Here is a 20,432-nt window from a genome sequence, read left to right on the forward strand (position 1 = left end):
AGATCATGCTGGACCTCTATTTCAAAAGATGTTTCCAGATTCAAAAGTTGCTTCCAAGTATGGATGTGCAAGAACAAAAACTTCAGCAATAATTGGTGAGTTGTCAAATGTTACTGCTTCATCTATTGCCGATATTGCTAGACTAGCTCCATTTAGCCTAGCTACAGACGGTAGCAATGACAGTGGTGAGGCCCAGCTATATCCTGTCCTGATTTCGTACTATGACAACAGTGCTGGGATTGTGAAGCAAGGTTTGCTAAGTTTGCCTGCGTGCAAACAAGATTCCACTGGAGAAAACATTTTCAAACTGCTTGATCATGAGTTCAGTGACAGGAAAATTCCGTGGGAAATTGTGTTTCCTTTTGTGCTGATAATGCCTCTGTCATGGTGGGCAAGCACAAAGGAGTCGCTGCTTATATCCACAAACAAAATCCAGAGTGCTACATCATGGGATGCCCTTGCCATATGATGCACAATACGGCCAAGAAGGCGGCTCAGGCCTTACCCATTGAATTAGATGACTTTCTCATCGATATTTACTACTACTTGGACAAAAGTAGTAAACGCGTCAAAGGAGTGAAAGCAATGCAAGAACTCTGTGATGCCCTGACACACAAGATTCTGAAGCATGTCGCAACAAGGTGGCTGTCCCTTGGTCAGTGCCTAGACAGGCTGATTGAACAGTGGGAGCCACTTCGCCTCTTCTTCAAAGAAGAAGTACGAAGAAAAATGCAACCAACTGTAGCCAAGACTCTAACAACGAGCAAGAAGGACGGCACTGTATCTACTGCCAGTACTGGCACTGCAGGATCAAGCACTAGTGGAGCAGCATTCACCACTACCACTGCAGTATCTGCTGCGAAGAAGACAGCAGGGACAGCACCAAAACCAATGCTGAGAGCAGGTAGCATCACTGGCCCTTCATCACGTTCATCTACAAAGCAGATCCCTTCAGAGTCGAGAAAGACTGTGATAGTCCCATCTACAGGCAAAGAAGGACCCAAGTTAAGTTCTGCTTTTGCCAAATCACTTGATAGAAGCTCAGCAAAACCTTCGAATCAGAGGTCTTCTTCCTTGGCTGCACCTACCTCAAGCTTTCTCCTCAAACGTAAAATTGGATCTGGTACTACGAGTCTGACCTCTTCTGCTGGCAGTAAACGCAAGTGTGATCGCCCTGCGGCTAAGTGTACTACGAGTTCTACAACTAAAAGCGCATCTTCCTCAAACACTGTGCAGGAATCTAGAGAAAAACGTGTCAATAGGATGTTCTTGTCTCCACAAACAAAACTCTATTGTTTCTTCCTTCGATATGCTAACAAGCTTTTTGAGAAGGGGAATCTTCTGCTCCAAAGAGACAAACCCTGTATTCATCTCCTGCACGGAGAATTGAATGGTCTTCTGAAAGATATCGTCGTACGGTTTTTGAAACCATCGGTGTCATCGGTTGCTCTGGTAAATGTACCCTTCTCTGACAGAAATCATCAGAAGAATGATGAGGACCTCATGATTGGGAACGATGCCAAACTGTATATAAGGGAACAAAGGAGTCTCAAGAAATCCACCTTCACTCTGAGTGAGTCAGACATCCAAGGTTTCTTCAGTGCAGTTCGCTCATATTATGTGAAAGCCTGCAATTACATCTTCAAAACCTGGCCGCTAGATGATGAATTAGCCAAGCATGCTCAGGTGCTGGATGTTAAGCTACACCAAGAAGTGGGGTTTGACTGTGTGGAGTTTTTCATCAAGAAATTCCCCTGTCTGTTCAGTGGCGGTGATAGTGACATAGACAGTCTTGAGAGTGAATTCGCTCACTACCAGGCAGACGCCTCCATAGCTACAATTGCTACTGAGACAGTGAGAGTGGATGAGCAGTGGCATCGGATTTCACAGCTCACAGATCCCTGCACTGGTGCCAAGAAGTATCCTAATTTGAGCAAAGTGATGAAGGGAATCTTGGTCATTCCTCATTCGAACGCATCATGTGAGCGGGCACTCAGTCTTGTACGGAAGAATCATACTGAATTTCGTCCCAATTTGAGTGTCAAAACCCTGGAAGCTCTCTTAATTGAAAAACTAGCTCATAGCACCCCTTGCTACCAGAGAGAATACAGCAAAGACATAATCAGAAGGGCTAAAAGAGCCACACAGCTGTCACTCAGCAAAGCTGCCATGGAAAAAGCAAGCAGCAGTAGTACCAGCCAGTAAGGTAAGAAAAATATTGCTTCTTTTGTGCTTTTTGTTAATCTTTGATTGTCCCCTAACTTACTAATATTAACATACATGTAACATTAAAAAGTGCACAATTTTCCCCTTTTTTGTTCAAAAAGTGGGAATTCTTAACATGTTAAATGCTCCAAAATAGGGCTCAGAGGGCACTAGAGAGCGTCTAGAACCCCAGAGCTTCCAGGGCCCTAAGGCGGGCCCTGGACCCCGCCGCAAGGGTCGAGCGCTCCGCGCTTGAGATGTGCGCTTTGCGCATATTATTTGGTGTCGGTTGCAAATCCTCCCTAATTCTGATTTCCAAAAGTTGGCATCCCTGAGACGGGCGCCATCAGACATGTACCAGAGGAAATCAGGGAGCACAGAAAGATGAGGGAGAGTTTGAGGTGTATGTGACCTCTTTCATTACCTGGCGTGGCCGACAGGTCCACACTTCCCATTCACTTTGGTGTCTATGGTGTGTGAGTGGGAGGTGTAAATGAGGTGTAAAAAATGAGATGCAAATGTAATGTGTAAAAGGAAAAGTGGAGTGTGTATCTGTAGTTGCTCTTTCAGTATTTGTGTGTCAACAGCAGACGAGACATAATATGGGAGAGGCAGAATGTGGGAGGAGATAGCTTAACATGGCATGTGAGAAAGTCTGTAAATGTAAATGCTAATGGAAGCTGAGCAGAACAAAGACTAAGGCAAGTAAAGCGAAGCTGGTGGAACGAAGATTGGATGATTACCAAAGCTGGCAAAGAGTAATGAGGATGAATTAGAGCGCAGATGACTCGGCGACGACCATGATGATCCTTTTGCAGCTATTTTAAAGGGCTTAGGTGAAGGAGGGGTGAAAAGATCGATCAAATTGCCATGTAGGCATTCCCCAGCAAAATCGTATTGGTGCGCAGACGCCATCCTGAGAAGTAGCTCCGCCCTGCGAGGGTCTGAAGGCGAAAATGGCCTCACTCACCCCCAAATGTGAGCAACGGCGCACAGTTTGAACGGGTTCCTGCAGAATGCGTTCACGAGGTCCTCTGTTAACGGCACCGTTCAGTCTGTGGCGTTCATGCTTGCTTGAAGGAGAGGCTGTTTGTGCAAAGTAAATTAAATAGATGAATGGAATTAAGACCTAGCTAAAAGCGCTCGCAACGCATCTTGTTCCATATACCCAGTCGACATAATGGAAGGGCTAACTGAGCGAGTACTAATGAAATAACTCTCTCAGGACCGCTACATGAGTCATCGTTTGTGTCTGTCCCATGCGTGTACGATTATCTCCCATTACGAGCATTGTGTTTCTTGTACATTGCTTTTAATGAGCCCAAACATAAAGTAATGGCCAAAGTTAGTTGTGCCAAAAGGCAAAGAAGTTGTATGCAACTAACAACGAACAAAGTTGTATGCAACTAACAAAGTTAGTTGTGCCAAAAGGCAAAGAAAGGTTATGACTTTGGACGAAAATATTGATTTGTTAGATCAGTTGTGGTATCTGTGGGCTGCCATTATGGGGTCATTGATTGGAGGTAGAACCTTCCCCATTGTTCTCGTCCTCATTCCCAAACCTTCATTTTTCTTTCAAACCTCATTCCCAAACCTTCATTATCCTTCAAACCTTATTCCCAAACCCTCATTTTCCGACACCCGCACTCAAACCGGCATTCTCAAACACCCATTCTCAAACCCTTATTTTCTGACACCTGGACTTGAACCCCCGTTCTCATGCTTCATTCTCAAACCATGTTCACCTCACCAGTGTTTAGACCAAATAATCACCACTTTCGCATTGTAATGGTCGTGGTTCTTTGCCGTTCCAGCATCCCAGTCAAATCAGATCAAAAGTGTCTTTTTCAAAAGTGGTAACCAATTTGAAGGCTGTTGAACCATGGCGATCCACACGTTCCATGCCAGCAAGGGCTGGTTTGAGAAATTCAAGAGGATTCGATCTCCATCATGTAAAATTAGTCTGGGAAGCAGCATCAGCTGACCATGATGCTGCGAAAACGTATCCACTTCTCCAATTTAAAATATTGATAGAAACATTATACCACTTTGATATTTGACACTTTTGTAAACTTGAATATGCTCTTTCCAATGGTGAACAATTTGAAGTGGTATACCTCGTCATGTATTTGCAATCCTCACCTGAATTTCGGGGAAAAATGAAAATTTTTGACGGATCATGACTGTATTATATATGACTGATTAAGAAAAGTAAACATGTATTTGAATACTACTACCATACAGTTATTACCTGAAAAAACTTCAAGCTTCTGTGATGGGTCAATAAAAATATATGGGTTCTCAAAGTTGGGCCTTCATACAAAACCAACATTTTTTTTTTTTCTGGATTTCAACTGATCAGGTCATAAAAAATTAAGAGGTATACTCCGTTTTATGTTTGTTTCTTACAGAGCAGTTATAGAAGAATAACCTCTGACAATTTCAAGGTTCTAGCATTAATATTTAAAAAGTTGTGGGAGTTTAAACGTAGCCGTTCATTTTGTGATGCTCGCAATGACCATAAAAATAGGGCCACAACCACATTTCAACCCTCAATATCTCGGAGTTGACTGCATCTATTGACCTAAAATTTTACGCAGCTTCATTTTGATACCTGGGAACTGTTTTATGAAAGTTTAAAGTAAATCTGAGGGAGTCAACTGGGAGGCCTCTGGTGATATGAGGTGGAATGACTCAAGGGTGTTATATGTATTTTCTGGGAGCAGGGTGTGGCTTCAGATGGGTGGAGTGCTTTTTTGAAAGGGGCAGGAACCACTCTAAAAGGCGTGTGCTGGAGCACCCCTTTGGTTCATTCTAGTTCGTGGTTTAGCTGTTCAATGATCTCGTGCAGTGTTTATATAGGTAAAACCTCAAATTCCTGGTGAAAATTATAATATTTTAGGAAATTTTAAATCTAATGAGGATGGATGCCACCTTTTATTACACGCTGACAACTTTTGATTACTGTATTATTATTTTCTCAAGAAAGTTGAAACCGACAGGATTGACTTCAAGGGGAACCCAACCGCTCAGACCACCTCTGCTTATCTATCCCTTGATATCCTACAAAATAGATGTGATGTGTATCTTTCTGATTTTCGATTTATACAGTCGGTAATTTTGCAATTAAAATACAATCTTCTTCTTCTTCTTCTTCTTCTTCTTCTTCTTCTTCTTCTTCTTCTTCTTCTTCTTCTTCTTCTTCTTCTTCTTCTTCACGATTATCCACGATGTCTCACGATTAAGGCGAGCACCACTTTCTTATTGTTTACGAGTTGCATCACGGTACGATTTAACTCCAATGGTGAATAATTTTCGAATTTTTATAAATACTAGCAGAGTATCTACCCTACGGGTGATCTTGTTCCAAGCATGCAACACGTTCTTCTGATGCATACCTTTTATTTGTGTGGTGTAGAGGCAACTGACAGCTCTGTATAGGCAAAAAAAAAAATAAAAAATCCCTGGTTATGTGCATGAAGCAAAAACATACCCACAGTTTTCAATTCAAAACACCTCACTGCACTGGAAAACGTGTAGATAGGAATACAGTACTGTAAATGTTGGAGTCTTGTAGTACACTCCCCCACCTTGAGGTGGTGCTACCCGATACATATTTACATAGAGAATTTGTGTCCCCCTCCTCACCCCTCCCCATGACCACCGGCAAAGATAAAAACACCCCGATACATTTAATTGGGGTTGTGCTGATCCTCTTTAGCAAGTCTGGATGTAATTGGCCCAGAACTGTAGGAGGAGTAGCACGACAAACAAACCCACAAATACAAACACAAAAACCCTGGTCCATGAATTGTAGTAAGGCTGCCAAGTCGATGCGAACTTAGTGGTTGTAGTCATGCAAACTGAGATGGTTTCATGCTTCACCAATGGCCGAAACACCCTAAGTTTGCCCGAAATTAGATGAGGTTTCTCCGAAATACCCATGTGTGGTTTGGGCTGATAAAATGTTTGCATTTGTGCTCAGAACTTTTACAGAGCACTGTTATGAAACAACAGATGGTCGTAGTTCATGAACTGGTCATCATTTGCGTTACAGGGTCAAAATATTCAATTTTTCAGTTTTCTCTGTGTTGATAGACATCACCAAGCTACATGCACTTGTGTGAAAAAAATTAGCAAAACCCACTAATTAACGGCAAATATGGTATTTTTAATTATGAGCTTTAATGGATAATGCATTACAAGGAAAACACATTTTCGCGTTTATCTCAAATTCACCCTTTCTGAGTAAATTGAATGTGGATCAGTTATCCTTTGGCTGTTTTGGACAATTCAAGTGTCAAATTAATCCTGAGAATCTGCAAGATACATAACTATGTAAAGATATTTACTAGATCTCTTTTAGGAGTTTGTACATCTTGGTCAGGGTTTGCTGAATAATAACAAGTTGAATAATCAATTTTGCATCATGCAACAGCAAGTCCTAAGTGTTACTCACCTAAAAAATAACAAAATAGATTAGATTAAAGCTTATTGATTGAAATAAATTTGGTTTATTCCAAATTTGACTCACCACATCCGCCACATCCGCCGCCTCCGCCTGTTTACTCCACCCCTGACTTGTATCACTTATTTGCCTGGTACACAAAAACTATTGCATATTTTTTATTTCTGTTTTTTCCACATTAAACTAGCCAAAATTACCTTTCTTCTCATACGAAGATATCTCTATCTGTGGTTTTTCTTGTCTGTAGTGAAAGTGGATGTTTTGAAAAACATGTAACAACTCCGCCTTTTTAGGGTGACCAGTTCATGAACTACGACCAGATGGTTAGATCGTGTGGTTATCCACCACAATTAAGAGAGGATGCCATACCTACGATTAAGTGGAAGAAACAGCCGTCGCTCGAAACTGTAACACCATCTCTACGCAGCTACCGGCACATGTACACATATGATTTGAGCGGTGAATCAAACACCTGTTGCCATTGCCCGACAGTTACCACAAGAGGCACCTGCTAATAATTGTCTATTGTCAACACAAATTTTTACAAATTTAATGAACCACCATCTGCTGTATTTATAGTGGAGATATAGTATGTATCTATGTATCATCTACCCACCCAAGAGTATTTGACCGAGGACGCTAAAACTTTGAGGGTACCCTCCCCCCCCAACCTTCCACCATCTCCCCATCAACCATCACCTCACAATACCCACCACCATCCCACACCCCCACTCCACAATACCCACCATCCCCCTCACACTCATTCCCCTCACAATACTCACCACCACCCCTCCCACAATACCCATCACCATCCCACATGCTCCCCCACCTCCATGCTCCCCCGACTTCCATGTTCACCCCCTCCACAATCCCCATCCACGAGAGAGGGACATTGACACCTCACAGACATGATGGTGGGACACGGAAATGGGACGATCCCATAACGTACAAGACACCTGGTCAACCTGCAACGGTGGGACAAAGCATTCGTCGCCCATTTTGTTTGCAGTGCCCGTGCTGTTGGGCGATGATGGGTATTTTTGCTAGTGTAGTATATAAACCGATTTATCAATTGATACAAAATCCCTCCCTTGTAAACCCCTAATTGAATGGAAAATCAAACCCTACCAAGCTAAAGTGATCATGTGACCAGTGTTTTTGTCTTCACGAACACTTCCGCCTCTTCCTCCGATTTGCTCGCACAAGGCTCGAAACGATTTGGCTCCACAATTACCCCAAAAGCATTTACATCGTTACTTTTATCTCCAATAGTTTCTTCAAAATTCCAATGATCACTTTCAACATTCTGAGAACCATCAGTGTTGCTAATGACTGTGCAATCGGAATCTGAATCCGAGCTCAACCTGCACTCTCCATGTAAAGCTGATATTCGGATCAAGGTGAGTTCATCGTGTAACATCACTGGCAAAATCAAAAATAGACACTCTCGCACTTTTTTTCGACACTTTGTGATTAGCAAAAAAAATTAAAACTTTTTTTTCCCCTTAAAATTAGTCCGTGATTAATGATTTTAAATGCTTTTCAGAAAAAAATATATTGTTTTGGTTACCCTTTAACAACATCTGTGAGCTTTGGAAGTGAGGAAACAAAATGATGCATCGCAATCTGTAGTTATCAATTTACAACGACCATTGTAAAACATTTGGCTGGTTGTTAACACTTGCCAAACATGGTAAAATGGCACTGTTAATATCTCTCTCTTTTAAAACCAGTCTGACATCCACCATATTGAAATAACTGTCCCTGGCGAGATCCCTCATTTCCTTGGGGGTAAACATCGTGACATGATTTAGATTAAGTCTGAGGTCCATTCGTGCTCAGGCGTTCTATCACAAGATGTTGAAGTGGGTCAGATGCTTGAACAGGGTAGGGCAAAAGTTTCACAATGTAAGAACAGGACTTCAGGAGGCATAGATGGTGTTGTCTGTGGAAATAAACTTTTCTTTATTCTGCTTCCATTAATCACACTGCAAGGAATTGCACCGATGCACAAATGTTCAATGCATTGCGTTGCTGAGAAATGATTTTTTAAAATTTTATTTTATCTCTTTTAAACTTTGAGAGCATGTGTTATCTTGGCAAAGATTTAAGGCTTTTAATGTATTTGGGTTTCTCAGTCTCATGTTTCCCATAAGGGCCTAGGGGTTATGAAATATTGTACTGCCAAAGCATAATGTTCACGTGTGTAGTTGCTGCCGCCAATATGTTTCGTAGCCAAAATTAAATTATTTAGTCTTAGATATTTTTTACGCCTTTGTTGCAGAAGGCACCGGAGGCATTGCTTTTGGGTTGTCCGTCCATCCGTCCATGCATGATTTTGCTACCGCAATAACTTGTGAAACGCTGAAAGGATTTTTTTTCAACCAAATATGGTACAAAGGTGTATTGTGATGCAAAGATGAACCGAGTAGATTTTGGGCTCAAAGTTCAAAGGTCAAAGATCATGCGGAGGCATTATGTTTTCGGGTTGCTCTTCCATGTGTGGTGATTTTGTTACCTCAATAACTTGTGAACCACTGAAGGGATTTCGACCAAACTTGGTACAAGTATGTACTATGGTGCAAAGGTGAACTGATGCAAACTTGGGGTCAAAGGTGATGTGACCTTTATCTGGAAAGTAAGAGATTTTTTTTGTTACTGTGAACCTCTGAAGGGATTTTGACCAAATTTGGTAGGCTCTAACTATGGACTATAATACAAAAATGAACTGACTCAATTTTAGATTGAACAGAAGGTCATGTGCCCTTTGAAAATCATTTTGCAGACCGTAACTTGAGAATAGAAGTATCTAATGTTATCTCTCTTCTTGATATCTGTCCTTGTGTGCGTGCATGTGCGCACCCACGCGTGTGTGTTTCTCTCTCCTTTTTCTCTTTCTTTTCCCCTCTTTTCCCCCCTCTTTTCCCCCCTCTTTTCCCCCCTCTTTTCCCCCTCTTTTCCCCCCTCTTTTCCCCCTCTTTTCCCCCTCTTTTCCCCCCTCTTTTCCCACCTCTTTTCCCACCTCTTTTCCCCACCTCTTTTCCCCCCACCTCTTTTCCCCACCTCTTTTCCCCACCTCTTTTCCCCACCTCTTTTCCCCACCTCTTTTCCCCACCTCTTTTCCCCACCTCTTTTCCCCACCTCTTTTCCCCACCTCTTTTCCCCACCTCTTTTCCCCACCTCTTTTCCCCACCTCTTTTCCCCACCTCTTTTCCCCACCTCTTTTCCCCACCTCTTTTCCCCACCTCTTTTCCCCACCTCTTTTCCCCACCTCTTTTCCCCACCTCTTTTCCCCCCCTCTTTTCCCCACCTCTCTTCCCCACCTCTTTTCCCCCCCTCTTTTCCCCCTCTTTTCCCCACCTCTTTTCCCCACCTCTTTTCCCCGCCTCTTTTCCCCACCTCTTTTCCCCACCTCTTTTCCCCACCTCTTTTCCCCACCTCTTTTCCCCACCTCTTTTCCCCACCTCTTTTCCCCACCTCTTTTCCCCACCTCTTTTCCCACCTCTTTTCCCCGCCTCTTTTCCCCACCTCTTTTCCCCACCTCTTTTCCCCACCTCTTTTCCCCACCTCTTTTCCCCACCTCTTTTCCCCACCTCTTTTCCCCACCTCTTTTCTCTCCCTCTTTTCCCCACCTCTTTTCCCCACCTCTTTTCCCCACCTCTTTTCCCCACCTCTTTTCCCCACCTCTTTTCCCCACCTCTTTTCCCCACCTCTTTTCCCCACCTCTTTTCCCCCTCTCTTTCCCCCCCCCTCTCTTTCCCCCCTCTCTTTCCCCCCTCTTTTCCCCCCTCTCTTTCCCCCTCTCTTTCCCCCCTCTCTTTCCCCCCTCTCTTTCCCCCCTCTCTTTCCCCCTCTCTTTCCCCCCTCTCTTTCCCCCTCTCTTTCCCCCCTCTCTTTCCCCCTCTCTTTCCCCCCTCTCTTTCCCCCCTCTCTTTCCCCCCTCTCTTTCCCCCTCTCTTTCCCCCCTCTCTTTCCCCCCTCTCTTTCCCCCCTCTCTTTCCCCCCTCTCTTTCCCCCCTCTCTTTCCCCCCTCTCTTTCCCCCCTCTCTTCCCCCCTCTCTTTCCCCCCTCTCTTTCCCCCCTCTCTTTCCCCCCTCTCTTTCCCCCCTCTCTTTCCCCCTCTCTTTCCCCCTCTTTTCCCCCTCTCTTTCCCCCTCTCTTTCCCCCTCTCTTTCCCCCCTCTCTTTCCCCCTCTCTTCCCCCCTCTCTTTCCCCCCTCTCTTTCCCCCCTCTCTTTCCCCCTCTCTTTCCCCCTCTCTTTCCCCCCTCTCTTTCCCCCCTCTCTTTCCCCCCTCTCTTTCCCCCCTCTCTTTCCCCCCTCTCTTTCCCCCCTCTCTTTCCCCCTCTCTTTCCCCCCTCTCTTTCCCCCTCTCTTTCCCCCCTCTCTTTCCCCCTCTCTTTCCCCCCTCTCTTTCCCCCCTCTCTTTCCCCCCCTCTCTTTCCCCCCTCTCTTTCCCCCCCTCTCTTTCCCCCCTCTCTTTCCCCCTCTCTTTCCCCCTCTCTTTCCCCCCTCTCTTTCCCCCTCTCTTTCCCCCCTCTCTTTCCCCCCTCTCTTTCCCCCCTCTTTCCCCCTCTCTTTCCCCCCTCTCTTTCCCCCTCTCTTTCCCCCCTCTCTTTCCCCCTCTCTTTCCCCCCTCTCTTTCCCCCCTCTCTTTCCCCCCTCTCTTTCCCCCCTCTCTTTCCCCCTCTCTTTCCCCCCTCTCTTTCCCCCCTCTCTTTCCCCCTCTCTTTCCCCCCCTCTCTTTTCCCCCTCTCTTCCCCCCCTCTCTTTCCCCCCTCTCTTTCCCCCTCTCTTTCCCCCCTCTCTTTCCCCCCTCTCTTTCCCCCCTCTCTTTCCCCCCTCTCTTTCCCCCCTCTCTTTCCCCCCTCTCTTTCCCCCCTCTCTTTCCCCCCTCTCTTTCCCCCCTCTCTTTTTTTCCCCCCTCTCTTTCCCCCCTCTCTTTCCCCCTCTCTTTCCCCCCTCTCTTTCCCCCCTCTCTTTCCCCCCTCTCTTTCCCCCCTCTCTTCCCCCCTCTCTTCCCCCCTCTCTTTCCCCCCTCTCTTTTCCCCCCCTCTCTTTTCCCCCCCTCTCTTTTCCCCCCTCTCTTTCCCCCCTCTCTTTCCCCCCTCTCTTTTCCCCCTCTCTTTTCCCCCCTCTCTTTTCCCCCTCTCTTTTCCCCCTCTCTTTTCCCCCCTCTCTTTTCCCCCCCTCTCTTTTCCCCCCTCTCTTTTTCCCCCCTCTCTTTTCCCCCTCTCCTTTTCCCCCCTCTCCTTTTTCCCCCCTCTCCTTTTTCCCCCCTCTCCTTTTTCCCCTCTCCTTTTTCACCCCCCTCTCCTTTTTCACCCCCTCTCCTTTTTCACCCCCTCTCCTTTTTCACCCCCCTCCTTTTCCCCCTCTCCTTTCCCCCCTCTCCTTTTCCCCCCTCTCCTTTCCCCCCTCTCCTTTTCCCCCTCTCCTTTTTCCCCCCTCTCCTTTTCCCCCCTCTCCTTTTTCCCCCCCTCTCCTTTTCCCCCCTCTCCTTTTTCCCCCCCCTCTCCTTTTTCCCCCCTCTCCTTTTTCCCCCCCTCTCCTTTCCCCCCTCTCCTTTTTCCCCCCTCTCCTTTTTCCCCCCCTCTCCTTTTTCCCCCCTCTCCTTTTTCCCCCCTCTCCCTTTTTCCCCCCTCTCCTTTTCCCCCCTCTCCTTTTTCCCCCTCTCCTTTTTCCCCCTCTCCTTTTTCCCCCTCTCCTTTTTCCCCCCTCTCCTTTTTCCCCCCTCTCCTTTCCCCCCTCTCCTTTTCCCCCCTCTCCTTTTCCCCCCTCTCCTTTTCCCCCCTCTCCTTTTCCCCCCTCTCCTTTTCCCCCTCTCCTTTTCCCCCTCTCCTTTCCCCCCTCTCCTTTCCCCCCTCTCCTTTCCCCCTCTCCTTTCCCCCCCTCTCCTTTCCCCCTCTCCTTTCCCCCCTCTCCTTTTTCCCCCCCTCTCCTTTTCCCCCCCTCTCCTTTTCCCCCCCTCTCCTTTTCCCCCTCTCCTTTTTCCCCCCCTCTCCTTTTTCCCCCCCTCTCCTTTTTCCCCCCTCTCTTTTTCCCCCCCTCTCTTTTTCCCCTCTTTCCGCCCCCTCCTTTTCACCCCTCTGTTTCTTTTTCTCAAAGGATCTTTAATTGAGATCAAACAAACATAGCACTGGGTTGACATTGAACATGGACAGAGGCATATCCATTAACGTGTTCAAGTTAAATCCCACTTTCTCTCCTTTTTAAAATCATTAAAAAAAAAAATACTTTGAGGTCTTATGTTGTCTTGGCAAATATTTTAGGTTTTCAATGTACAGTATTTGGTCCATGAGGGCCTCAGGGTAATAAAATACTGCCAAGCTTAATAATGTTAATGTTTTGTTCCTCCTCTTGTTGCTGCCAATATGTTTCGTAGACAAAATTGTATTATTTAGTTTTCGATATTTTATCTTCAGATTCACAAAAATTGTAAAAAGATGAAAAAGAAAACCAGAAATGTCATTCTTGCTTCTGATCCACCTTGTTCTGTGTTTATAACAGACCAGTCGGGGGAAGCAACTTGTGAATAAAGTAATACAGGTTTGTCTCCAATGCAAGTTATAATTTGTAAATTGAGCATTTGTTAAACATTTTATAAACATGATGCAGTTTTTATTATTATTATTTTTTTTAATGTTGGTTACGATAATATTATGCTGAATTAAATTAATCCATTGTTAGCTCAAAGCTTAATTGCCTTGCTTTGTTGGTTTTTATACTGTTGTTTATGAATATACTATTTGTCCAAGTCGAGTGCTTGTACTAACATGTACTGCAGGAAGGATATAGCCACAATCTTCTTGCCAGTGCACGATCGTGGGGAACAAAAGTCATTCACGTGAATGGTATCCTTATTTTTCTTGATCTTCATGAACAAATCACCCATCCCAGCTTCTGTTTTTGGTGGTCCATAATAATTTCCTGTGGAGAACTCTTCCTTGGAGGTTTTGCGTGACTGTACAGTGAAATGCAGTTTTCGCATATACACTTGCTTGTACGGGGTGTTGATGTTTACTAAGCCACATATGTATCCGGGACGGGTGGGTGTGGTTTGGGTGAGTACATCTTTTAATTTCATGTTTTAATCAACTTCAGAATTTTTTTTCTTTGTATTTCACACATCTGTTTTTTGACATTGTTTCTTGATGCAACTTATCAGCGGCTATGCACTACATCCGAAAGAAAAAAAAGGAGCAGGTGAAATCTAACATGGTTGCAACTGGTGAAGTCAATGTAAGTTTGTTTCCAGTAAAAATTGCATTCTCACAATGTAGATCACTGCACTGCTTTTTCAGTACAATGCATTAATAAAGTGGACACCTGTGAGCTTCCACTTTCTGCTGCACAAGATGCTATTTGAGTTTTTATTATCATGTTAATAACTACTCTGCTGTATTAAGCCTGGCAGGATGGCCGAGAGCCCTGTTCTTCATTGCACGGCCCGCGGGCTAATGGCGGCCAATGACATGCGGCCGATAATTAATACACAAATGTGAAAACTCCTCTCATCCGCTATAATTGCTATCAAATTGACCCAATGGTTTCAAATGAGTATTCCAATGCAAAGCATAAAAGTAACATAACTCCATCATTAGATGGTTGCAGTATACAAACAATTACACTTGCAGCCCGGTTAACCACAGCGAAGAAGAGTATTGGGAGGCGGGGCCTAATAGCAGCCATTACGGAGCCCTGCAGGCGGTGTGGTGGCTCTCACACTGATGTCTTATCGGCAAAAGTATTCCCCCTCTAAATAATAGTGATGTTCATGGCCTAGAGGTATGCACACTCACCTCTAAGCTATCTAGCCTGGGTTTTAATCTCGGCCCAGCTATAAACTGTCATCCCAGTATTTCATAGGCAGGGTTATTCATCAATCTGTATGCCGTTCCTCACATGGATGTTCCACTGGGCGTCCTGTCTGCTGGCATTAGTTGGTGAAGGTTAAGGATCCCATGGTGTCCTTCATGAAGAGTAGGCGAGCTAGCGCTGGCACCCTGGTGAAAATCCAGATTCCTGCCCTAACTACTGCTGGGAAGGCAATGGCAAACTACCCAGTATAGCTGCTGCCCAGAAACTGCTTCAGTAGCACCGACACACTATCAGAGAATTGTACATCAGATTACGATGCAAGATTTGGCATTAAATGGCGACGAGTAATATTTGGAAAAAAAAGTTTCCAAAACTGCTTTAAATTTGTGTGATTCTCCAAACATTTATATTGCAAAATGTTGGAATAGCTTTGTGTATTCTAGAAGAAGTTGGTTTTCAGCAATGCATATGTACTACTACTACTGCTACTACTACTACTGCTACTAACCACCCACCCCCTACCAATTATTCCCATCTATTTGTGGGTTTGACTGGGAAGTCTTTGGCACACGTCCATCATGAACTGGCTGGCCAGGCTAGATGTTCGACCAAAGGTGATTCACGGATTTTGAAATTTGTCCAGGGTTCTGGTGCTGAGTCACTTCATCATCACACCATTTTAAAGCCTTTTTCCCTGAGCAGGGGTCAGCTTTTTGTGGGCTCCAATCATGGTTCCCTTTCTTGTGGCAATGTTTTTTTTTTTTTTTTTTTACGGCCGGATGCCCTTCCTGACGCCAACCCTTTAGTCGCTTTCAACACGCAGGGATAATTACCAGTATACTGGTGCTCATTTTGCTGACCTTCGGAAGGATGACAGGTTGAGTCAACCCCACTAATGTTAATTCAATGCGAGGGTGGGCTCGAACTCAGGACCCCGAGGATCCCAAGCCACCACCCCAACCACAAAGCCAACGCCAGGCCTGGTGCTAAGTCACTTACTCTTTGTGAAAGACACCTTTGGATCTTTAACGTCAACGAGCTAATGCTAGCAGATGGGTCAATCATATTAACGTCCATCTGAGGGATAGTTCGCTCTGTGATGCTTCACCCTATCTTTTAAATGCCAATCCAAAGCTTTATAGTCTGACAGGAAATCGAGCCCCGGCTGACAGCTCAAAGGCAAGTGCATTACCTTTGCCACTCTGCACCCAAGATCTAATTATTTTTTGCTCACCTGGACTTTAGTCGATTGAGCAGTGTCTGTAGGTGAGTCGGTCTCAGTCAGTCCGTAAACACTTAGTCATTATTGCTTCAACCAAACACACGATTTTGATGAAACTGGCCACAACCTCCATATCTGATGCCAAACGAAGCTGTATCGACAGCATCGAAATCTACGCTCAAGAAGGGAATCAACGAGGAGGGGGCAGGGGAGGGGGGCTGGCCCCCCAAAATAGGTATTTGCTCTCTTCTCTGAAACTACACATACGATTTTGATGAAGCTTGACCACAACCTTCATCTCCTGTGCTGTACCAAAGTGTGTTCATGGCATTAAATAATAAAAAAAACAGGGTCGCTGGGGTTGTGGGGTTTGAGCTCCCCAAAATAGGTATTTTATCTCTTCTCCAGAGCTACACACAATTTCAATGAAAGTTGACCACAACCTTCAACTGTGATGTACCAAAATGTGTTCATGGCATTAAATAATAATAAAAAAAACAGGGTCGCTGGGGTCGTGGGGTTTGAGCTCCCCAAAATAGGTATTTTATCTCTTCTCCAGAGCTACACACACAATTTCAATGAAAGTTGACCACAACCTTCATCAACTGTGATGTACCAAAATTTGTTCACGGCATTAAAAAAAAAATCAGTCTAAAGGTGTCTGCGGAGGGGAGGGTTTGAGTGACTGTTGTTCCTGATCCAGGTGAGCTTCAGGATGTACGGTCCTATTTTTATCCTCTTAACCTTTCGTCCAGTTTTTTCTTTATATTGCAAAAGCTTTTTAAAAGCAAATATAAACCTAGAAATGCAAAGATAAACCTCTCCCAGAGGCTTGTCCTTAATCTGAGTTCAGTAAACAAACGATGTGGTTTTTGTGTTAAACTATAGGCCATATTATATCTTGAATGTTCTACTCGTTTGAAAAATTGATTTTCTTTGCAAAGAGGATGGTTGAGTTTTTGACTTTAAGTTTTACGTTCACATTTGCTTTCAGACGTTAAAGTTTGACCAGCAGAAGTACTTTCTTCAAGGTATGATTCCAATGTGTTTATGCCCCAATATTATTTATTTATTCTTGTTTCCTGTTTAGGATTTTTAATGAGCTTGTTAAATAGTTATCATGAGATACCTGTTTTTTTACCCAAATTTTTATTTCTTCTTGTTTTTGAAGGATCAAAGTTAAAGAAACCTTTTATAAAAGTTGAGGATTGTTCAAGGTAAGTTTTATTTTATTTTATTGTTTTTAAATGTGACCATGACTCTTGCTTTAAACAGTTTGAAATGTTTACGTTTGTTTTTTTTTCTTTTTTTTTCGAACGTGTACACTTTTAACATTCCTATTATTGGCCACTTCTATATTTCCAATGCATTGCAATAAGCACTGTAATTGTTGTTCACCAAAAACATTGCCGTACACTTGTTAAATGTCCCTCCTCTATCTTGTCAAGCAAAAGGTTTTATTCCATGTTGTTTGATTTGCTTATTATTTTTATCTGCGGTTCTTTATTCCCTTGCTGGTTAGGCTTTACCGTCCCGTGTTTGCACAACTTTCTCGATTTCCCGTTATCAACTATGGTTCCACAAATGGGCATTATCCAATAGAGCTGGAGAACAAACTTCAGGCCCAGCCAAAGCAAAAACCATCTGTGGATAAGAACAGGTTGGTCATGTATGTGGAACCCTGCAACACCAACAGAGAAGTGAACAAATACAAAATGTTTATCATGTTTGGCCAAAATGTTGTTGTTGTTTGTCCCTTTAATGTCATCGGTTTTTGAAACTTCATCATTCATCTCTGAGCTTTTGATTTTGTTACTGTTGTATTTCTGTGTGTATCAACACTGTAGCCGTAAAAATGAGCACCGGAAGGGCAGGAGGGAAAATTGTGTGCGGGGGCAGGGCGAGAGGCGCAAGAAACCTGGCTACTGTGAATGCTGCTGCATGAAGTTCGAAAACATTGATGAGGTAGTTGCACTTTTTAATTTGTTTACTGTTTTCTTTCTACTTTTTGGCTTCTCCAATGAAATTTTGCAAAAAGGTGAAATGTTTCACATTTTCTTCTTCCTACATTTTGTAAAGTAATAAAACTGAAGAAATAACTTTTATAGACTTTGCTGGAAAACCTCTCTTTTTAGCACCTGCAAGGTGAGAAACACAGATGTTTTGTGGAGGACTCTACCAACTATGAGGTGCTTGATGAAATCATAAGAAATGTGTGTGAATCACGAACTCAGAAAAATAGCAGGTGAGCCCAGTTGAGTGAGCAATCATGTCTTTTGTCTGTCTCCCTTGTACTGTTTTGCCCATTCTAACTCTCATTTAGAAATGCGTTTAACTGTCTCATGAATTTTCAGTCCAACCTTCCTGGTAGAGGGCTAATTAATTTTCATGCAAAACGTTTTTGTTCTCAATCAAAATGTTATTTTGAATGTTCTGTAATTAAAAAGGTAGCTATCGTAGTTTTTTCATTTCAATTTTTTGCAATGTGTCGAGGTTCTTGGAGGAGCGCGAAGACAATGGATCAGGATGTTAACAAAATAGCCCCGAGTGGGCTGACGGTCATGTCTTGAAGTTGTAGTTCAGACCGAGATTCAAACCCGTGCGGACTCAATCTCTTGGTACCGAAAGTTACAGGGCAAGATTTGGGGGAACCCCCTTGGGAGTCCCCCTGATCTGAAATCTAAAAATGAGCAATCTAGCGGACCATCAAGGGGAAGGGCTGTATCGGGTTTCAGAGAAATCGGTTGGTAAATAGGAGACAATTAGGGATCCAAAGTACCCGGGTGTATACCCCCTCCCCCCGTGATCCCCCATGATCCAAAATTAAAGCCCGAGCAATTGTGCGTGCGACTGTTCTGAAACTTGATAAATAAATACAAGACCATCAGCCAGGTGATTAGGGAGGAGTATCAAATATCGCAAAACGTTGATGGACAGACACACATCCGTACATCATGACCCATTTTATAAGTTAATGTCTTTGAAAATCGAGATGAGATGACCGAACTAGAATGGGACTTGGTAGTGTACATATCTCTGCCCGGCACCGGATTTGGATCTTCACCAAAATCGAATCAGTTCGTCCTTGTAACGCACGCACCCTGTGCACCAAGTTTCGTCCGGATCCATCCACAACTTGAGATATCGTGCTATACAGTACAGTAAACCCTCAAATATTGTGGGGGGTTGGGTTCCTGGAAAATGCTGCGACAGTTAAAACCGCAATTGTGGAAACCAAGGTTCAACGGGAAAGCGGGAGTTCAGTTCCTGTGCTTTGAGAAAATATCAAGGAAGATGTACGGCCGTCAGAAATATATGTGTCACAATTGAAATATACATGGAAATACAAGAAGTGGAATATAAATTAAACAACACGAGTTTTTCCTTTTAAATTTATTCCAAAATAGCGAGGTGGGTGTGGGTAAACATATTATGTACTCATTCATACTGCACTCTGCCAAAAATATAAAACACAAGACTTGGCTCAGAGATGATGATGCAATTGGAGGGAGGGTGGAGGTTAAAAATATGTGGATGTAGAACTTGCGATGGCTGTTGGATTATCGGGAGCACGATTAAGTCGCCTGCTGCATTGCCACATCGAAGAAGGGTAAAATAATCATTAGCCATCTTGATCCAGAGCAGATCTTCCCTGTTTGGACAGGAAGGTATGAGATGACATCGTCTTCCAAAATAATCCCATCTCTGGCGTTAAAAGCCTGCTCCGGCATAAATCCCTTTGCCTCAGTTTCCATGAACCATGGTTAAACTGGAGCTTTGGTAAATCTGCAATGATTTCTCCCAGACAGCAGTCCACTCAAAAGCATTTTTTTCTGTTTGGTTGTCGATCCAAACAGTGAGCATTTTTTCACCCTTTCAATATGATGATCATGGGATTGGAATGAGCCTTTTTACACTTTGTTGGCATGGATATTTGATTCAGTGATCCCATAACGGCGGTCCACAGATGCTGCACTTTCAATTCATGCCGACGTATCTAACTCAATTTCTTGGCACAATGTCATAACCTTTCTCTGTCTTTTGGCACGATTAATTTTATCTATCGTTTTACGTCTGGGCGCCATTATTAACTGTTGTGTATCTACTAGATGTAGTTACAGTATTTCAGTATCTCCGTATGTCATTTCCTGTTAGATGATGATTCATTATTAAATTTAGTTTAATTCCTGTATGCTGATTTGATGACTATATGAACGGTGCGCGAGAAAACAAAAGGCTCGTAATGGAAAGTATTCATACACGGACGCAAACAATGCCTCCTCTCAGCTCAAAACACCATGATTGGTCAAAATGAAATACCGTGATGACGAAATTGGAACGCAATAGGTTGCCTGTGATTGGTAGAACAAGCGATATTAGAACCCGCAAAATTTCAGGGTTTGCTGTATATCTTTTATGGCTCTGTCTCTTCATGGTGAAGAATCACTTTAAAAATCCTTGTATCCGGATCTTCACCAAAATCTATTCAATTGGTCCATATCAGTGACATCACACACCTATACTGGCCACCAAATTTCATCCCAATCCGTCTGCAACTTTTTGAGCTATCCCTGTGTACAAACAAACAGACAGTGGTGAAAACATAACTACCGTCCCCCTTTGGTGGCGTAGGTAATAACAGTAGAAAGAGAAGGGGTGGGGTGGGTGGGGTGGGTGTGGGGGTGGTGGGGGGGTCGGATCAAAATAGAGGCAGACTT

At 43.8% G+C, this 20,432-nt stretch overlaps 1 protein-coding gene across 12 annotated transcripts in view; it reads left to right on the forward strand.

Moving 5' to 3' along the window:
* LOC147028592 (protein DBF4 homolog A-like) overlaps positions 1-20,432 on the forward strand; it is an 80,213-nt gene that overhangs the window by 23,626 nt on the left and 36,155 nt on the right. For all 12 annotated transcript variants that reach the window (XM_085879162.1, XM_085879160.1, XM_085879161.1 and 9 more), the window contains 8 exons: positions 13,182-13,220; positions 13,459-13,525; positions 13,840-13,913; positions 16,709-16,745; positions 16,886-16,931; positions 17,237-17,374; positions 17,562-17,679; positions 17,850-17,959. In XM_085879162.1, coding sequence (XP_085735288.1) covers positions 13,182-13,220; positions 13,459-13,525; positions 13,840-13,913; positions 16,709-16,745; positions 16,886-16,931; positions 17,237-17,374; positions 17,562-17,679; positions 17,850-17,959 — 629 coding nt within the window. The remainder of the gene's footprint in view (positions 1-13,181; positions 13,221-13,458; positions 13,526-13,839; positions 13,914-16,708; positions 16,746-16,885; positions 16,932-17,236; positions 17,375-17,561; positions 17,680-17,849; positions 17,960-20,432) is intronic.

The sequence above is a fragment of the Eptatretus burgeri genome, chromosome 4 (assembly GCF_056783735.1).
Source record: "Eptatretus burgeri isolate ZD-2024b chromosome 4, Ebu_testis_v1, whole genome shotgun sequence".
Taxonomy (NCBI): domain Eukaryota; kingdom Metazoa; phylum Chordata; class Myxini; order Myxiniformes; family Myxinidae; genus Eptatretus; species Eptatretus burgeri.